Raw genomic sequence first — 13,647 nt, 5'->3', positions numbered from 1 at the left:
AGACCATGAACATTAACTCGAGAGACCTACTGTATTTCACAAAGAACAAGAAAAAATGGATTTTAGCAGAAGGACACCTTTAAGAGTGATGTCTCAGACTCCGACTGCTGTTTGCATGCATCAAGACGAGATTCGAACCAGCAGTCTTCTGATCGCAGTGGCAGCTCTTTAGTCTGCTGTACCACTTGAAGCCATAAATATGACACTTGCATGCCATGCTCTCTTATGGTTGAACTAAACTGTTAAGTTTTTGTTTACAGAAAATCTTTTTATTTATATCAAGCTTAGCTATTTGAGATTTTTGAACATGTAGTACACTCTCCCTTGGTTTGAAAGTAAAAATGAAAACATGTTTACTTATATCATCAAAAAAGAACTATTTGAAAACGGACTTTCTAACATTCTAAAAGTTAAAAATCCGACCCTGGGAGAGCCTGATAATAATAACTGAAGCTTTGAACAAAGACTTACCAGAGGTAAGGGCCCTGCTTCTTCATCAAGGACTCTGGCTTATATTAACTACTTCTCGGACTTGGCCGAGTGATGTGTTGCGTGCTCTCTGATTGGCTGACGTGTACCACTAAGGTCTCCGTTGCGGCTTGTGATTGGCTCGGGGGGTCGGTGGGCGGGCGAGTGGGGTCTCCGCAGATAGATGTTATAGCGAGATGAGCTGTGGTTTTGAAACTCAGTGCGGAGTAGAAGCGCTAGCGGGGAGTTTGCGTTCAGTCGGTCGGGAAAGCTAACTCTTATTACACATTATTTATATATCGTCTGACGGGGGAACACAGCATGGCTTCGGGCGGAGAGTAAGTAAAGCCTGAACAGCGCGTTATATCGGTGTATAGAGGACAGTTTAGGGTCGTTTTGCTTTAATTTATTATTTAATATACTCACAGGCGACTGGCGTAGTTAGCGGATAGCTAGGTTAGCTACTTGGCTAGCTAGCTAAGCTAACTTTCGGCCAATTTGCTATGTCGCTGTCTTCTTTGGTGAAATATAGCTGATAAATACGTATACAGACGGGTATTTTACAGTATTTACACTTAACTTATCATTTTCTTCTAAGTGTTTGCCAACTGTTTCCTCCGTAAACTCGCTGAAATGTTCGTTATTTTCAAAACTGACTAGCTAGAGCAGACCGTACTGAGTCATTCTCTGGCTTTGGCCTACCGGCATCAGGCATGTTCAGCTTTAACCAGTCATTATCGCCTCGTCTCCGAACTTTATTACTATTAATACTGTCTAAATATTATACTTAATCAGTTTATATGCGTTAAATATATTTAATATAATTACTTTATCTGCATTTACTATATTAGCATACATACGCTATAGCTAACTAGTTAGCTTAGCTACTGCTCATAATGTCAAACAAACACACGACTGACTGACTACAGCTAACCTAACCTAGCTGCTGTAGTATTTAAGGCTTTTCGTTCACAGCTAACCCTAACTCTCATTCATTATAGGCTTAGTTAAATACAGTCTGCTCTCATTTTATTTACTATTTAATTCTCTAATAAAACCTGAGGCAGTTTCAGGCTATTCAGACCGTTTTACTACCAGCTAGCCATTGTTGTGTTAGCTTTGCGTGCTAGCGCAATGTCGAAGCATTTGCTGTGTCATTCGGGCATTTGACAACTCATCTAGTTAGCTAACCTAGCTAGCTGTGCGCTTATCTAGTTACCTGTACTGTGGCGGGGAAACTGTAGTTTATATAGTTAAGCTAAATAGTATTTATTTATTTTACCAACAACTGAACACACTTGTAGCTTAACTGGAAGGTTAGCTAACGTTAAATTTCGCACTGAAGGAAGTTGGATATTAATTCGATATGCCTGGTATATAACTAGATATACCCCTTGGACAAACTTTAGCCTAAAATCACTAAACACTAGACATACTTTTCTTCACTGTGGAAAAACTTCATTAAATGATAGATTTCTCTAGTACGTTGTTTGTGGTAGAAGCATTTTTTATTAATCTTCACATATTGTCAAGACACTTCTGTAATGTAATTTCAAAAGATTCTGTAATGTCATATGTCTAATTATTTATTTGACAATACTGATTGTAGATAACCTCGATATTGCTTCATATTGTAATATTTTGTTTAGCAAGTCTGTATTGATTCACAGTTATTAGTTTGTGTTAATATTGTTGCTAGACACGGTGCGTTTTGGGTTGTGTGTAATCCCTAACTAATCCCCACTAGAAAGCAGTGTTTTGATCCCTGGTTTATAATTGTTTAGAAAGTAAACGTTTTATTTTATTTAGATTATATGCAAGTTGGTGTTTTTTTATATAAACGATGGCAGTTTTATTAATATGACATAAACAATCCCATAATATCGGTTTCCTAACAGTATAACAATAAAGGTATATCATGATGTACAACTCTGGACCATTTCAAAATGATGAGTTTACTTGATTTTATCAAATTGAAAACCTCTGCTATCTATCTATCTATCTATCTATCTATCTATCTATCTATCTATCTATCTATCTCTATCTATCTATCTATCTATCTATCTATAAGCCTATACTGACTAGTGCAAACGTTTAGTTTTGGATGTAAATGATATGTTTACTAATCAAGACTTTAATGGTGGATATTTAAAATTATATTACTAAGATATGAAACTTATCCAGCACACATTGTTACTATAGAAGCCAAACATTCATGAAATCGGAAACTATAAAGATTTGTAGTTTGTTTTAACTATTTAAAACTGAGTCTATAACAGTGTTCTAGCTTTAGCACACTCATGTTCATGTTGGCCCCACAAAATCTATAAACATAGACTGTCTAATAATAATTATGCAGGAATGTAGCTACAGCTATAAGTGCTTCTAAAAGGAGGCCCTGAACAGATCGTTTTTTTTTTTTATTTTTAGTCTTTTGTTAATAGCACTAGAGACTCACATTAGAGGAAGTCAATCTGTGATCTCACTCAGGATTTATTAATTCTGAAGAAAAACAAACACATGCCAATTAACTTATTAGAAGTTAACTTTCACTTTCCCTTCTCTGTAAAGATGTTTCCTTTACTGCAGTGCAGCCAAGTCTGAGTGTTGATTGTGCCACTGAAGTTTTTCTCCTTCTGCACAGATCCAAAAATGATGATCTTTCTACTGCCATTCTGAAGCAAAAGAACAGACCAAACAGGTTGATTGTTGATGAATCTATCAATGAGGACAACAGCGTGGTCTCACTCTCTCAGGTATGGTCTTGATTCAATGGATTTATTTATTTTTTTTGTCCCCCAAATTTGTTATTCTCCTCATATCATGTTAATTGGTTTTGCAGGCAAAGATGGACGAGCTTCAGCTTTTCAGGGGGGACACGGTGCTGATGAAGGGCAAGAAAAGGAGGGAAACGGTCTGCATTGTACTGTCTGATGACACCTGCTCTGATGAGAAGGTGCGGATGAACAGGGTGGTCCGCAACAACCTTAGGGTACGCCTTGGAGATGTCATCAGGTAGGCCTTAACCTGCATAAAGAAGTATAAAACGGGCCTTGGCGTTTGCAGTAAAGTGTAATGCCTAATGTGTTTTTCATTGTGATTGTCATTGCAATGCTTATGAAGTTATGCTTATGAACATATTTTGGGTAGTATTAGGACTGCCAGAACACTAGAACATAGAACTAGAACAATAGAACATTTTTAAATGTTTATATTTTATTCGTACTTGAATGTGCCACCAGCTGCTTCTTTGTTTTCTTCTTTAACCATTTGACATGTCAAAAATTAAATTACACCATATGTATTGATTTGGGTTTGATCACCCAGGTCTGGAACACAAACAAATCTTTGTATTTAAACTTGTAATTTGCTTTGATTTGTTTGTAGCATTCAGCCATGCCCAGATGTGAAATATGGAAAACGTATCCATGTTCTGCCAATTGATGACACGGTGGAAGGGATCACTGGCAACTTATTTGAGGTTTACCTCAAGCCATATTTCCTTGAGGCCTATAGGCCAATTCGCAAAGGTAAACACCCTGAAAGGGTTACATTTTAGAAGTCTTCTGGATTTTCTTTTAATGTAGTTTTTTTTTTTCTGTTGGAAAATGTAGCTTTGCTAAAGCTTAGTTGCAATCCTCATTATTAATAAAATAACACTGAGTAGAATTGTTCTTGCGGGGGAGTGACATTGCTTACCTTTCTCATAGGTGATATCTTCCTGGTGAGAGGAGGCATGCGTGCTGTGGAGTTTAAGGTAGTGGAGACTGACCCCAGCCCTTACTGCATAGTGGCTCCAGACACTGTCATTCACTGTGAGGGAGAACCAATCAAGCGTGAGGTTCGTACAGGTTTTCACATTAATTTTAGAACAAAAACTGTAAATAATACACTTCTGTACTCAGGCACTATTCTGGGCATGCTTGTGTATTCTGTTGGTGCTTTGCCAGTTCTTTGTCATTCTGCAACATTTTAGTGAGGTCACTGAGTGTTGCTTCACAAGTAATTGTACAGGGAGTTCAGTTTTGTTGGCTAAATGTAAAAGGAAGATTATATTAAAGTTGACTACTTTAAAAGTTTTTGTGTGTGTGTGTGTGTGTGTGTAAGCCATAACATGCAGCCCTGTATTTGATATCACAGATGGTGTTACTTGTCTTTTGTAATGGTATTAAATAACATGCAGTTAATGTTGAAATGTAAACCGTTGAATTGGGATGATCTGTGTAATTCTGGATTGGATGCCAGAGGATTGTTTAAATGTAAAAGGTCACATCAGATATAATCAGAATCCTGATATGCTTCTGCAACTCTGATTAATCTCACAGCGGGGATGCTAATTAGTGTATAAAAATAGTGCTTGATTTAATCCATACCATTTATATTGTGGTGTTTAGTGTCTGATCATGTTGGAAAAAGGAACTGCTAAGATTCTTTGCTGTGATGAAGATTGGTAACATTTATATCTCCAAAATTTACAGGACAGAGATAAAACCACCTTAATCACTGTCAAAAGTTTTTCAGGTAATTTTCAGAAATGTGTATTGGTCCATTCATTAAGAAATGTTGACACCCTGGAACAAAAAATTGACTAAAATGCTTGGGACACAATATACTTCTCTAAACAAAGTAATTGTCTTTATTTGGATTGTGGAAATGAATGTTTTCATCCCATTTTTTGATCAGAAATATCTGTGTTATATCTGAGCATTTTTTTTTGCTATAACTGTTTATGCTGCCCTAAATGTGGTGTTTTCCCTTGCAATAGGATGAGGAGGAATCTCTGAATGAGGTGGGTTATGATGACATTGGAGGTGTCCGAAAGCAGCTTGCCCAGATCAAAGAGATGGTGGAGCTCCCACTTAGGCACCCAGCACTCTTTAAGGCGATTGGTGTGAAGGTGAGAATTATTCATTGTAGGACACAGTATGAAATTACAGACTTCCTTGGAGTTGTTAATAGTGTAACCTTGATTTGTTATTCAGCCTCCCCGTGGCATTCTGCTGTATGGACCCCCTGGAACTGGAAAAACTCTCATTGCCCGTGCTGTTGCAAATGAAACTGGAGCCTTCTTTTTCCTTATCAATGGTAAGGCAAAAATAAGCCAACACTGAGTTTAACATGTTGTTTTTTTCTGTCAGTCTGGGTGAAGGTAGACCCTGCTTGTGAATCTACTTTTTTGACAATTTCTCAATTCCACAGGCCCTGAAATCATGAGTAAACTGGCTGGAGAATCTGAGAGCAACCTGCGTAAAGCCTTTGAAGAAGCTGAGAAGAATGCACCTGCCATTATCTTTATTGATGAACTAGATGCTATTGCACCCAAGAGAGAGAAGGTGAGGAACAATGGAACAATTTGCATCTTAATAATTGCAGAGAATAATGGTTATTTGTTATTTAATTGTGTTTTCCTTGGCTGGTATTGCTATTCATTTGAATATGCCTGTCACAATAATTAGCTTTTCTTTTATATGGACTTTACATCAATTTTTGCCTTCATCAGTATTGTTCATTATGGTTTTCTTCATGGCAAGGGGATTCTAGTAGCACAAATAAAATAGTATGCTGACTGGTTAAAATCTCTGAATTTGTATATTTGTTTAAGATCCTAATATTTTTGTTTTTTCCTAATCCATCCTAATGTTTGAATATTTTTAGTAAAAGTACATTGCTCTTTAAAATGATGTAATTGCATTATATTTTCATTATATTTACTACAGAAAATTGACAACTCTTGTAACTCTTGTATAGTTATATTGTCTGCATATTCTGTTCTGTAAGGTACTGTCATATCATGTGTTTCTGTGGTGCAGTAAGCTGATCTGTTTCTGCCTCCTCAGACTCACGGTGAGGTAGAGAGGCGCATCGTGTCTCAGCTGCTCACCCTGATGGACGGCCTGAAGCAGAGGGCTCATGTCATTGTCATGGCGGCCACCAACAGACCCAACAGCATTGACCCAGCTCTCAGGCGATTTGGTGAGTTGGCTGCATTAGTCTCAAAGCACATTTTATATTTTGTGTCCTGTGATCAGAGTGCGCCAGATATGTTGTCTCTCAAATTAAAACCTGTTAAAATGTGATTTACGTGTTTTCTTTTATTTATTTGGTCAATTGATCAAACACACTTCTAGTGCTCAGTACAGAGGTGGATGGACATACAATTTTGAGTGTTAAGATTAGAAATTTTGTGTACAAATACCACTGATAAATTCTGGTACTTGGTGCATCTTTTTCTTCTATACAGATTGTTTTGTTTTTTGTTAATTGCATGACTACTTGGTATTTTTAAAGTAAAATATCTGTAATGATCTGTAATAAATCATGCTATTTATTAGAATATTTTGCACTGTTTCTATTTATTTGAAAAAAGCAAAGCTAATTAAATTAATCGAATGATTAATACAAACGTCTAGGATTAATGTTGTTAGGGTAATGGTTAGGCAAGCTTCAGCCACAATATTATAACCAGCTACAAGGGGGGAGCAGAAACCAGGTGATTAAAACCAACTCTTACATTATACTGGTTATAATGTTATTGGTGATCTGTGTATGAATAAAGTATATGCAATATATCTGTATAATAGGAAGGTACACATTTGAATAGGCTTCGTAATGATTTATATGCATACAGGAGTGGGTCCCCAGAGGGGCTTACCTGATATTTATCTGGAAGTAAATTGTAATAATTTTACTTAAGAAATAAATTAATAATAATAAAACCACAATGACAATCGCATTCCTCCCATAGAAAATTAATGATCGCTTTCTCATTCAGGTTTGTTGCCCATCTTGCATCTTTTTCTTGTGTCTGGGGTGCTGCAGTTCCACACTTTCGAGTTCTGCTCTTGTGTCCTGTAACCGTCTAAAAAAATAATTTTGTAGTACAAAATCGCCCATGTCCCAATCAAGATTAATCTAAGAATCAAAACTTTTCCCCATCCCTACAAAAAAAATACTTTTTCGGAGCAGTGTGCATTTTTTTTTTTCCTGCACAGTAGCTGGAATATGGGAATGTACTGTTACATTTATTAGTAGATGAAAACTTAGTCTGTAAATATTAATTAATTGACTGCTGTCCAGTGTTCTTACTTTGAGTTTGAGTCATGTTTTGTTTCTTTGAAAAACTTTTCACCTCTCATACCACACACCTCTTGTGTGACCTTATGTTCTGTATATATAACACCCCTCCATTTTAGACAGAGGCAGAGGTTAACTGTCAGTTATTAAACATTTACAGTGTGGGGAAACAGTTTTGCTCACCTTTCAAACAATATAAATAATGATACCATACCATTTTGTGTTTTGTGCCTCAATATGTGGCTAAATAATGGCAACCATTTCAGACAACCACAAAGCTGGGGTAACATTATATTGCTAAGCTGATTGTAGAGTAGCCAAGTTAATATACACAATCTAAACATCTGAATAACATGAGTACACCTCAGTATACATATAAGGAAAAGGTGTGCTGAATGCTTACCCTTTGGCCCACCAGCAACTGGGCAAACTTTACCAAATTAACATTTTTATTCTGATGACAATATTTTTGTACACTAGACAAGCTGTGTGTATATTTGTGTTCAATTTACAAAAAGTTTATTGCCTCATCTTACAGGACGCTTTGACAGGGAGGTGGACATCGGCATTCCTGATGCTACTGGACGACTGGAGATCCTGCAGATCCACACCAAGAACATGAAGTTGGCTGATGATGTGGACCTAGAGCAGGTAAATTTGGCCTCATTGTGCTCTGATTTACAATAGTACAGGAACTCTTTTAAATCTGTGGTATGCCGGCTTGACAAACAGGTTTAGAAGTTGGCACTGGGCAGGATGATGACATGTTTTGTCATGTGGCGTGTAACGTGTTAAGACACCTTTTTTAGTATGTGGTTTTGTCAGTTAACTTACACATTACATGCTAAACTCTAGATTCCATTTTCTGTATTGAACTAGCTTTAATTTAACTGGAAACCTTGTTAAATTTTGTAACAAATGATTATATTTGCATTGAAAATATTTTAGTTTTGAGCTCTCTGCCAGTAAAATGTACCTGCTGCTCTTTGCTAACAGTCTGTGTCTTATAACGGACCAGACTTTAGTTTTTAAAATGATTAATGAATCATGTTTGCCGTACTGATAGAAAACATACTGTTCCTTTCAGTGGGAGAGACATACTTATGTTTTTACATGTTTCACAAAGTGAGACATTATCAAAGCTGGTCTCTTGCGGGCAGTCATTGACAAATATAATGATGTATGTAATTGATTTCTGTAATTGTGCGAAGGGATAAGGTTAAATGTATAATTGTACAAATTAAAGAACGTACATTTAAAGGAAGGCTTCTATCTCGCTGTTGGGCTTCCTATAGCCTGGATGAAAGGTAAAGTGTTGCAATCGGGCAAAGACATTCCTGGGAACTCAGGGTGGCCAATATGGCCCTAAAATAATCTCACTATATTTCATGGTATTTTTGCGATAACGATACACTTGGTGTTAAAACAAAACACTGAATCAAGAAAAAATCAAGAAAACACTAATGCAACAAAATGAAATTTAAATGTAATTTATTGCATAGGATTTGATATGGCACACCCCAAACAGAGATGTGTTACATAAGTCGATGAACCAGAATGATAGATACTAATAAAGCACACTATATATCTTCATATATCAATGACTAAAGTAAAATAAATGACGCTGGACAGATATAATCTGTCTTTAGTATAATGGCAAAAAAATTTTAATTGTCTGCCTGTTTTCACTTTGACTACATGTAATATTTAAGACAGCAGCTGAAGGGTGAACAGATTAACAACATGTCTGTTAGCCTAGCTAGCATTGGACTGACAGCAGCATTCCGGTGTTGAGGGTATTGAGGTATAATCCACATATCCTATAAAATCACAGGATCTACAAACTCTAACCAGCACAAACGCACGCATCTGTTTGTATTTCCGAACTACATTAATCACTGTTTTTACCAGTTAGCATCGCCAGTAGCCATTAGCCATCTCCATTAACATCTGCACTTTGTTAGCCTAGCTAGCGTTGGGCCGTCAGCAGCATTCCAGTGTTGTGAAGGTAATGAGTAACTAACTCAAGTGAACTACAGCCGTTATCCATATAATACACGAACATCAAACCACAGCTTCAACCCACTCTAACCAGCACTAAGAAATCAATCTGTTATTAAAAAACAGTGATTAATTAAGCCGGTTAGCCCTTAGATATTACAGTTAATCCACTACGCTATGTGTCAAAATAGGTATCATGAAAATAACTGCTGGTATGTGTGACAGTTTTTAAGAAACAATCACTAAAAAGTAGCCTCTGAGAGCTATGTTATGTTATGCAACAACAGAAGTACTTTTACATCCTCTTCTGACAAGATTGTGATCCATTACATATCTGCCTGAGACATCCCAAATTGTGTAGCAATCAGGGTTTTCTGAATGTCTCTTTAGAGGCTGGTGCATGGTGGGTTTGAACTTTGCTAATCACTTTTGTTTTGGTATTCAGGTTGCCAATGAGACCCATGGCCACGTGGGTGCTGATCTTGCCGCCCTGTGCTCAGAAGCTGCACTTCAGGCCATTCGCAAGAAGATGGACCTTATTGATTTGGAAGATGAGACAATCGACGCAGAGGTCATGAATTCTCTGGCTGTCACCATGGATGACTTTAGGGTATGTATATTCCTTTTCCTTTCTAAATGGCCCTTTTTTTAAACCAGACACTACCAGAACTTGAAAGTAGGAGTTAGGTGATCGTATAGGCTTTTATCTCTAAGTATGTCTGTCTCGTGTTGGTTTGCAGTGGGCGCTGAGCCAGAGCAACCCATCTGCTCTGCGTGAGACTGTTGTTGAGGTGCCCAACATCACCTGGGAGGACATTGGAGGTCTTGATGATGTCAAGAGGGAGCTTCAGGAGCTTGTTCAGGTAACCTACTAATCCATTTTATTGGTTGTTGTGGGGTTTTTTTTTGTTTGTTTTTTTGCTGTCCTTTGTTGTCTTTAATGTTTTAATGTCCTTTCTTTTCTCCCCTTCCTCCAGTATCCAGTGGAACACCCAGACAAATTCCTGAAGTTTGGTATGACCCCATCCAAGGGTGTGTTGTTCTATGGACCACCTGGTTGTGGTAAAACTCTCTTGGCTAAGGCTATTGCCAATGAGTGCCAGGCCAACTTCATTTCCATCAAGGGCCCAGAACTTCTGACTATGTGGTTTGGAGAGTCCGAGGCCAATGTCCGTGAGATCTTTGACAAGGTAAGAGAATCTTGCCTATTTTAGGTGTTTTGAGGTGTGATTGTCAGAAGTATTCTGTGTCCTAACAAGCCATAGTTTATCACTATTTGGTGACTATTAAGGTGTTTTGCATGATACAAGTGAAAATATTGTTCTGACAATCGCAATAGTTGTTAAACGGGCCATTATCAGAATCTTTTCCCATGATCGAGGGATGCTAAATGCCTGTACAATACTTGAATGTACAATCTGGCACCTGCAGTCCAGTCTTAAACTCAGTAATAAACTCAATACTTTGCATCGTCCTGCCATAAACACATTGGCCATTATTGTCTTACTCGCAGGATAACTCCTCAGATTTGTATTATATGAAGTGGTGAATTTGCCATGGCTGATTTGTTGGTTTTTCTACAGGCACGTCAAGCAGCTCCATGCGTTCTCTTCTTTGATGAGTTGGACTCCATTGCTAAGGCCCGTGGTGGAAGCGTGGGTGATGGTGGTGGAGCCGCAGACCGTGTCATCAACCAGATCCTAACCGAGATGGACGGCATGTCCAGCAAGAAGAACGTCTTCATCATCGGAGCCACAAACAGACCAGACATCATCGACCCTGCCATCCTCAGGCCTGGCCGATTGGACCAGCTCATCTACATCCCACTGCCCGATGAGAAGTCACGCATGGCTATTCTAAAGGCCAACCTCAGGAAGTCTCCTATCTCTAAGGTACATTTTTCCTCAGGACCTACTAGCTTTGTAGTAGCTTTGTTTGCCAACTGTGTTTCCAGTTGCTTATGCTTATGATATGACATTTTTATTATTTTTGTCTCAATTAATCCTGCCTACTCTCACTCAAGGATGTTGACCTGGACTTCCTGGCCAAGATGACCAATGGCTTCTCTGGTGCAGACTTGACTGAGATTTGCCAGAGGGCCTGCAAGCTGGCTATTCGTGAATCCATTGAGAATGAGATCAGGAGGGAGCGCGAGAGGCAAACCAACCCCTCAGCAATGGTGGGTATATTAAAAAAAAAAAAGTATTGCCAGTCAATATGCTTATGAACATTAATAAACTGGTATGTTGACTTAAAAAAAAAAAAAACAATAATAATTTAGGACCTTTAAAATATTTACAGTTTCAGTGTTTGATTTAAGTTTGTTTTCTTTTAAAAGGGTGTAATCGCGTTATGATTATTTACTTATTTATTTTCACTGGCAATAAAACAGCTTATAATAAAAAATATTTTCAAAAATTATTTTTGGGACTATATATTCTCCAAACAAAAATAGTGACCGCCTTATTGTTTGCATTAAGAACTGGGATAGTCTGTAGTAGTCTGTCTGGGCTTTCAGCTCTTGGATGGAAATGGCTTATCATGTGACTTTTATCTGTGGTTTTCAGGAGGTGGAGGAGGATGACCCTGTGCCTGAGATCAGGAAGGACCACTTTGAAGAAGCCATGCGCTTTGCTCGCCGCTCTGTCAGCGACAATGACATCCGCAAATACGAGATGTTTGCACAGACCCTGCAACAAAGCAGAGGCTTCGGCAGCTTCAGGTAAAGAGTCTACTAAAAAATCTTCTGCTATGGTTTAATTGAAAATATGCATTATTTTTTTTTATTTTACAGATAAAGAAATTGTACAGACTTATGATTTAAATGTTTTTTTATATATATATATATATATATATATATATATATATATATATATATATATATATATATATATATATATATATATATATAGTAAGAAAAAAAAAACATCTTCATGTTTGTTGTTACTGTTAAGTGCACTTTTTCGATGTTTGCTAATTGCTGTACCTCCTCTTCCAGATTCCCCTCCAGTAACCAGGGAGGAAGTGGACCAAGCCAGGGCTCCGCTGGTGGCAGTGGAGGGAACGTCTTCAATGAGGACAACGATGATGACCTCTACGGATAAATGTGACCACATGGCTGATGTATCCAACACAGGCCACGATGTACAAAACAGAAAACCAACTGATAATTCCACATTTTTAGGACTCTGTGCTTCTTTGATGTTTTTTCTTTTTTGGTTTTCCTTTTTTCTTTTTTATTATTATTATTATTCTCCTCTTTTTTTCTCCTCCTCCTCCTCCCCCTGTTGTTGGAGAAAAGCATGTAGCTGCTTGTATTTTGCTCCGGTTTGTGAAAGGATGATTTATTGCAGAACCTTGATCTTAACGTAATGTGGGTGGGGGTGCATTTAAGTCAATAAATACACGATAGAGTGGCTTCATTCTTAAATTTTCACAACCTCTACAAGCAGCTTTAGTGACGGGATTTAATGCTAGCTCGTTGAAAGAATAAAAAAAGAACGAAAATAATAAAAAAAACAATTGCTAATGACTTCATTTTTTATGAATGTAGCATATAATGTATTACAAGTTTGAAAAAATGTTAAAATAAAGTTCTTAAAATGGGCCCAAAAACCGTCTATATTACAATTTATATTTGTGTAGCTTTTGAGACTGTCCTTGTCACAAAGCAATTTTAGACAGTTAGGGCATCTCCTATGCACTTTTTAGTCAAGTTAAACCAGATTTTGGTTCACTTTAATCCATGGCTTTTGTGGAAACAGTAATGACTGTCCTGGAAAGGGGGACATTTTTAATCTATATATACACAGTCTAGTCAATATTTTATCCACCTTAATTTCTACATTCGATGTCCATCCTATTAGCTCCTCTGACCATAGAGCAGTGTAGTCCTGAATCTGTTTGTCTGCATACATAAGTATCCTCTTTTCAGACAGTTCTTAATTGGTCAGGACCGACAGAGCAGCTATTATTTGGGTAGTGGGTCATTCTCAGCACTGCACAGTGCTGCTGGAGTTTTTAAACACTGAGTCCACTCACTGTCTACTATATTGGACACTACTACTTGGCTGCTCCACCTTGTAGCTGCCAAGTTGGACACAG

At 37.6% G+C, this 13,647-nt stretch overlaps 1 protein-coding gene across 1 annotated transcript; it reads left to right on the top strand.

Annotated features, from left to right (window-relative positions):
• Positions 1–651: 651 nt before the first annotated feature.
• On the top strand, positions 652–13,158 carry LOC125786909 (valosin containing protein). The gene is made up of 17 exons (XM_049470540.1): positions 652–806; positions 3,113–3,224; positions 3,311–3,483; positions 3,856–3,998; positions 4,179–4,309; positions 5,234–5,365; positions 5,451–5,553; positions 5,668–5,801; positions 6,306–6,441; positions 8,081–8,193; positions 9,989–10,153; positions 10,284–10,406; positions 10,521–10,733; positions 11,127–11,435; positions 11,567–11,722; positions 12,111–12,265; positions 12,542–13,158. Exons 1-17 carry the CDS (start codon positions 790–792, stop codon positions 12,645–12,647), a joined length of 2,421 nt encoding a protein of 806 aa, XP_049326497.1. The 5' UTR covers positions 652–789; the 3' UTR covers positions 12,648–13,158.
• Positions 13,159–13,647: the final 489 nt, after the last annotated feature.

This window comes from Astyanax mexicanus, chromosome 22 (genome assembly GCF_023375975.1).
Source record: "Astyanax mexicanus isolate ESR-SI-001 chromosome 22, AstMex3_surface, whole genome shotgun sequence".
Classification (NCBI taxonomy): domain Eukaryota; kingdom Metazoa; phylum Chordata; class Actinopteri; order Characiformes; family Acestrorhamphidae; genus Astyanax; species Astyanax mexicanus.
Note: the sequence above shows the minus strand (reverse complement) of the source record. Positions and strands in the feature narration are given on the sequence as shown.